Source organism: Pieris rapae, chromosome 2 (assembly GCF_905147795.1).
Source record: "Pieris rapae chromosome 2, ilPieRapa1.1, whole genome shotgun sequence".
In the NCBI taxonomy this organism is placed as follows: Eukaryota; Metazoa; Arthropoda; class Insecta; order Lepidoptera; family Pieridae; genus Pieris; species Pieris rapae.
Window position 1 is genome coordinate 6,469,917 of NC_059510.1, and position 7,168 is coordinate 6,477,084.

General features: G+C 31.3%; 1 protein-coding gene across 1 annotated transcript; it reads left to right on the forward strand.

Moving 5' to 3' along the window:
• The first annotated feature begins 1,157 nt into the window (after positions 1 to 1,157).
• On the forward strand, positions 1,158 to 5,395 carry LOC110997252. The gene is made up of 4 exons (XM_022265317.2): positions 1,158 to 1,409; positions 1,779 to 1,998; positions 3,558 to 3,635; positions 3,835 to 5,395. Exons 2-4 carry the CDS (start codon positions 1,782 to 1,784, stop codon positions 4,602 to 4,604), a joined length of 1,065 nt encoding a protein of 354 aa, XP_022121009.2. The 5' UTR covers positions 1,158 to 1,409; positions 1,779 to 1,781; the 3' UTR covers positions 4,605 to 5,395.
• Positions 5,396 to 7,168: the final 1,773 nt, after the last annotated feature.

Here is a 7,168-nt window from a genome sequence, read left to right on the forward strand (position 1 = left end):
AGAGCGCTTTCTCATTTTCGCAGATATTGCCATTATGGCATTAGCTTATCAGCTAATGCCATAATGGCAATATATGCCGAATATATATATATATAATATGCCGAACACTGACGGCCTGAGTATTGAACTCAGATGAGTTCAAATAAAATGATGTCATAAATCCTATGTTTTTATACGGTTTTATTTAGCTCACCCCGTTTGTTTTATAAAGAAATAACTCGTTATTCTGGTAAAACAAAATGTTACTTTTGCTAGAGATTAGTAAGGCGTAAAAATCCATGTGGTTTCAAAAACGTAAGATGGCTCCTGGTAAATTATGATACACCATCTCGAGCTTGGATGACCGGCGTTCAGTCCATCGGCGGGTTCAAGTCGTAGGTCACTTTCAGATTAAAGTTACACGCACAATTGTATTGGTTGACAACAATACCGTTCCAAAATAAGTAATCAATTTAAATCACTTAATGTAATTTATATTTATAATTTAATATTATAAATTATAATTAATTTAATATTCCATTTTTTTTAATATGAAAGTAGAAAATAATTAATAATCATAATACGGGCTTATTGGTCCCTGTGAAATGTGTCGTGTTAATCAGGTATTACTGTATTTAAAAGTACTGCTCTAGAAATAACAGTGTGGGTGAAGGAGGGTCGTGTTAGGTGTGCATAATATTCGCAAGAAAGGCGCCGCCGCGCCGCCATAACAGGAAAATTAGGTAGAGTTTAGGGTTGCATGTTATAAGATCTTTACCAACCTATATGGGAGTTTATACTTTTATTGGATTTACATCATAAAATACTATTTCGACTTAAATCTATTTGTAAAAAAAGATTATTATTATTCAGTGAAAAATGTAAGTCAAGCTACAGAATTATCTTTAATAATTGAAGCCAGCATGTCAAAAAAATTAAAGACTAATATGTATTTCAATTCTAACAGGTTAGGACATAGAACTGATAATGTTTATTAATTGAACGTGCACGTGATAGAGATAACTCAGACTCTTCGATACACAATACAATTTAAATAATTTACAATAAAAATTGGTGTTGTTTTATTGCATTATCCGTTATTTGAATAATGTATGATATGGAGTTGATAAAGTTTCCTTGCATATTATTAGTGGGTGGCAGATTATTTTGCATAGTTGGCAACACAGGATCCGCCACTGTGGCGCGCTAGCTGCTAACTTATCTGATATCTCAGTCTGGTGCAAGAGCACTATTATTTCTGATCTGGATTCTGGTGGCACTAGGCACGTGGCCGCTCTAATATCATTACATTAATAAATAGTGCAAAAAAATGGACTGAGGTGAAGTGTTGTGCAGTTTACTTGTAATTACTAGTTTGCTAACAAGTGAATGTTACCAGATTATTAAACAGTGGACATATATTATATAGAGTAAGTACTATTATTAAAAAATAATTTTCTGTGTGTTTTGTAACATTTTGTTCTACGTCGATTGCGAGCTGCGTAATTCTTCGATCCAACACCAAATTAATGCTGATTTTTGAATTCGAAAGAATAAAAAGACGTAGATAATATACTGTAGATATATATAATATACTGTGTATATATATAAGTAGCCTGTAGAGCTCGTTTGTTTTACTTTTAATATGCACCATTGGGTGCTTTCAATATAACAACATATTGTAAAGAACGAAAGCACAGCATGCAAGTATGCATACATAAATAGTATTCTTATGGTTAAAGTTTATTGCTTATGAGAGCTTTAAGCAGTCAATTTAATATGATTTTTTTTTACTCCAGATAATGCACCAAAAACGAAAAAAAGCATTCTACGTGCTGAAGTTTCTAGAAAGACCATACGCTTTTTTGGATGAATTTATTTATATACCCGCAAGTGACGTTATTATAATCAATGAAAAAGATTACACTGTGTTCACATATCCCATAGATCCATGCATGAAGAATAGAATTTTTTATGATAAATGGCCTTATTTCTTGGGTAAAGTTAAACGTACGGCAGGTAAAATATTCTTCATATTTTTGTTTATGAGATATCACTGATAAAATATAGGAACGAAGAAGTGAAATTATAGTTTCTATCCACCATTTTGTTCTTCTAAAGCGCAACCGATTTATTACTTAATTATCAATCAAGGTAGACAAGGTAGATTTTCCGAATTTAATTTGCCTAAATAACGCCTGAAAGTAGTATTTTATTTAATAATGTTAAAATGTATTTTGAAAATTTTCAGTTTCGAAAGATATGGTTGCTTATAAATTTACTTGTTTTTTTAAAATCCAACAATTATTAAAACAAAGTAGAATAATAATTAATAGAACTGGGATCGCCACAACATTTTGTTTACCATGAAGTGTGCGCGATGACTCATGGTATTGATCTGTCATAGCAACGCGGGGGGGTATATTACGAAATTATGAAAGCTAACAATGATTAACTTATACATATTAAAATTTCTGTATATGACAATGAATTATCGAAATAGAAACCTTTAACTTTTTCATAATAATTTGTAAAAAAGTCTAATTTCTTGGTAGCATTCCTCCGTTTTTTATAATATACGAAAAAAAGCATAATATAAACTTGGACGCCAACGATCTTTTGACCGGCTTTTAATTCCAGACATAGATTACATCATGCACTGTTTGTTAGTTCGCCTATATCGCAAGTGTTGTATGATGACAACAATTGAAATTTTAAAATAGTTTTATGAAGTCTTCAATTTTCCCTAATACATATTGGCTAATCTGTTTTCACTTTCTGTTTCATATAATATTCTTTTACTTTAGTTGTTTATATAGTACAGATTGTATAGCATAAGCTCAGGACTAAATAGACCTATTCTTTATATTATTACAAATCTATCTATCTCTCTATCTCAGGGATTGTGAGTAGTCGGCAGATACCTACGTTTCTGTCGCTACTTTATTGTTTTTAATAGATAAGTATATCTTATATTGAGGTTGGCTCAAAACCTACACTTCAATCTTAACTCTTACAATTGCGACACGTGACACTTAAATATAACAAATATATGAAACTAATGGTCTGAATATGAATTAATTTAAGTAAAAACAGAAAATCGCCGTCTGCAATCGAAGTTGTTTCTAAATTTACTTTGCAAAATACCAGTATTCGATGTGACCCTGAGCCCGCGATGCATAATTTTAAATTCACTGTACATATTTTATAGAGAATGTAGATATGTAGGCATTTACATATATGTATATCAATTCTTGTTTGAAATATGTATATGCTTGATGATATTTATTTTCTAATTAAATTTATAAAGTGAAAAGTGTTTAATAAATCGGTCATCTAATAATTATATATTTAATAGATTGATTGACAAACCCGATCACATTATTTTATTATTATTTAGTGTTTCCTGAGTCAATGGGGAGTGCTTTATATAACAGAGGATATAATTTTTACCTACTATTTTTACCACTTCACCGGTGCCGAAGGGAGTGCCTAGGTCTGGCTAAAATCTCGGGGGCGTAACTCCAAATAGATTAGTAGTAATATATACTAGCATATACAAAAAAATTATTTTTCAGATACAGCACAAACGGCAAGAGATATTTGTAGAAACTTGAACTCTCGGAAACCAGATGATGAAGATAGAGATTTAAACGGTGGTTATTTTGTACTTCTGCTTCTTTCATATAGACTATCTATGTAAAAAATGGCTTAAATAAACCAGTATTTGCAATTTATGAATAGTCAAACGGTAACATCCAACGTAAATCATACTTCTATTTAGTTTAAAACCTTTATTTTAATGGAACAGTTCCTTTTATTTAGAGGTTTTGAAAATAATTATAAATATTCTAGGTCCCGAAGATAATCCAGCTGATTTAGAAAAAAATGGAAAAAAGCGGAAGGCTAAAACAGAACGTACGAAAAATGAAAAAAAAACTAAACTTACAGAATCGCGAAAGTCTAAGGATACAGAGAGAGCTTTAGACGATAATGATATGTTAACGCCAGAATTTATGCAAAATTTAACGAAAGAATTGGAATCCTATGAAAAACAACAGGAAGAACTGGACGAAGCTGAAAAAGTAATTCATCAGAAATCTTGTTTGCTTAAAGAATTTATAGACAAATTGAAATCTTACAACGATGAAGAGAATGCCGTCGATGATAAATACCAGAAGCTCATCGAAATAATCAAGAAGAAAGAAAAACAAATCATCGAACTTAAATTGCAACTGAAAGGGCAAAAGGGGACAAAGGTTGCAAATGCCGAAAAAAATTCTGATACTCGATGGACTTTGAGATATCCTGAAGAAGCTGATGATTTATTCGGGTTACTAGATGACAGTAGTGTGTATGTTAATGGTGTAGCAAGTTGCTACATTATAAGGGCGGCAAAAACAAGGACTGACCTCGCTCGCATGCTTTTACACGAAATATTCACAGAAAAAGCTTTAAAGACATGCGATTTTTACTCACTGGATGAACACGCCATAAACACTTTGGTAGAAGTTGTTGGATACATCGACCGAGCCAGTGGCGGTGACTTTGACTATGTTTCAAAAGAAAACATTATAAGATCCATCAAAAACCGGCTTTATTATTTAAATAAAATACAACCATAAGTGTATAGCCAGCCTAGGTGTTTGTATTGTTGACACGTTTATCTGATAAGTTTTTAATGCAATTGGATGATAGATCTTTATAGATAGATAGATAGATCCTTTGTAACCTAACAATCTAAGATTTAACAAAGGTTGTCCAATGGTCTACCCATTATTTGTCATATGGTCTACCCTTCAACTGCATTTTGATTAGTTTTTTATTGTATTTACATATTTTTTAGGTTACTTGTATTTAATGTGCCATTTTATTGTCGAATCGTTATAAATTATTGCGTATATACGCCACAAATCTAGGTTCGAATATCTGAAGCGTTTATATATGTTAAAATAATAAGTGTTAAAAATATTTTTAACTTTCAATAAAAATTGTTGAAAGAATTCTAAATTGTAAGAATTATATTTAAAAATAAGTGAAATGTTTTAAAAGCATATACATATTATGAAATATCATGATTTTCCAATAATACAAGACTAAAAGGTTTGTTTTAAATACAATTAAGAAAATATATTATAATAGCTGTTTACCTAATATTAATTATCTCAATAACGTTATGAACTTAGATTTGAATGTACTACCTCAGTTTAATACATACTATATTTTTTCATGTATAGAAGATAATCATATTTTTCAGAAACATACAAATGAAAGTGTTATTGTACGTTTTTTTTAAATAATCCGGCCGCATCGCATCCACTTAAAATGTGTGTCTATGGGCTGCGATGACTGCTCTTTTTGGACGTCTTATGGGCTGTTTTGGCCCCTTATTATATAAAAATTCAATAAAAATCAATAGTTTTTTTTAATACCTCTTAAAGAAACTAGAAACAGGTAAATTGGCCATGGAAAAATTAGCCAATTGACCAGCCTATTCCTTTACAGTCTTTGCCATACTTAGCGGTAAGTATCAACTCTGAAGCCTACTCGATAACCATGCTGATTTCAATAATGCCGGCTACACGCGTAAGTATATGTCGTAGATAATTTACGCAGATTTATCGATCGTGTCGAAGAATCAGACATTTTGGATAAAGACGCGTTATACTGATTGCTGTAGCCTTGTAAAGCTTTCTTGGTTTTGTTTATTATTATGCCAAAAGAACTATTGTTCAACGAAATATTATTGTTTTCTTTTCTAAATACATATTATTAAACATGTATTACAAACATATTTTACTTTATATGCAGCATGCACGAAAATTGTAAAGTAAATTAATATGTACAGCAGGTAATAATATACTTTTTTATGTTTTTATGTGTATCCTCCATTTTGTTTCTCTAAAACACTACCGATCTTAATTTTTTTAAACTATTAAATCAGGTCTGATTCTGAGTATTGTTTCCCTGTTTACTTCATTATATAAAGGGTATGTATGAGTATTTAGTTTCTAGTTTAATGGACATATCCCACAATGTATAATACAAAGTGGAATAAATAGCTACTCCAATGTGCTGGTTCGAATAGCTATCTAAAATACCTTTTCTCGAAGGTGTGCGGTTCAAACCCGCGGCACTCGACTTGGAAGGCTCATTTCATACCATATACGTTATGAATAAGGAAATCAAATCAAATCTCATAAGGGATTACAATTATTGATCAGATTAGGAATGCTTTGAAAAACAAAATCAAACCAACAAGTTTCCGCTGTCCACAAATTTGTTAAGTTGGAGTGGTTGGGGTCTGGTGTCTCCAGACACCAACTGGAGACACCAGATAACGATAAATGTAAAAACTCACCTGATGGAAGTTCAAAACCACACTCACATTTTTGCAGCATAGCGCAAGTTACTCTTAAATTTATTATTCTGTCTGTGGAAGGTAGGTTCGAACGTCCATCATGTGTAAAGTGACCATTTATTATTTTATTCAAAACGGCACATTGGTTGAATTTCAAATATTAAATATTCATTGAAGATACAAATACATTTTTCAACACAAAAGTTGGCTTAAAATTACGACATAAAAAATATTACGCGCCTTTGGCGACCAGCCTTCACCGCTACGGCTTGCATTGCCTATGGTTTGTTACACACATAGTAGCCGCTCTCCCTCCGCAAATACAGATTTAAAATATCACCCCATCAGTTGAGGTTGACTGAATTGATATTGTCATAAATGTGGACCTAACTTAGCCAAGATCTAGTTTACATGTAGATAAATATTAAGGTAACAGTTGTTAACATATATTAAATATTAATAAATAGTGCTATAAAAATACCTCGGTTGTAAAATATACGCAAGTTTCCAAAAAATTTAAATAAAATTAATTCACATTCACGTAAACTTGAAATTTGCGGTTTGCGTTTATTTAAGTAATAATAGAGATTACACATGAAATCTTTCAACGCAAAATCAAGTGAATTTCAATGATCAATACTGTAATACTTTAAAATTTAAAAATTAGGAAAGAATTGATTAATATAAAAAAAAACAAATTAGACTAAAAAATAGGGGTGAGGTTACAAAAATTCCCACTAGGCTGGATATTGGTAGGTTTGTTCAATACACAGTACACTATTGTAAAGGAAATGTGAAAAGTCCTCATCTATCCGGCACGTGTCAAAA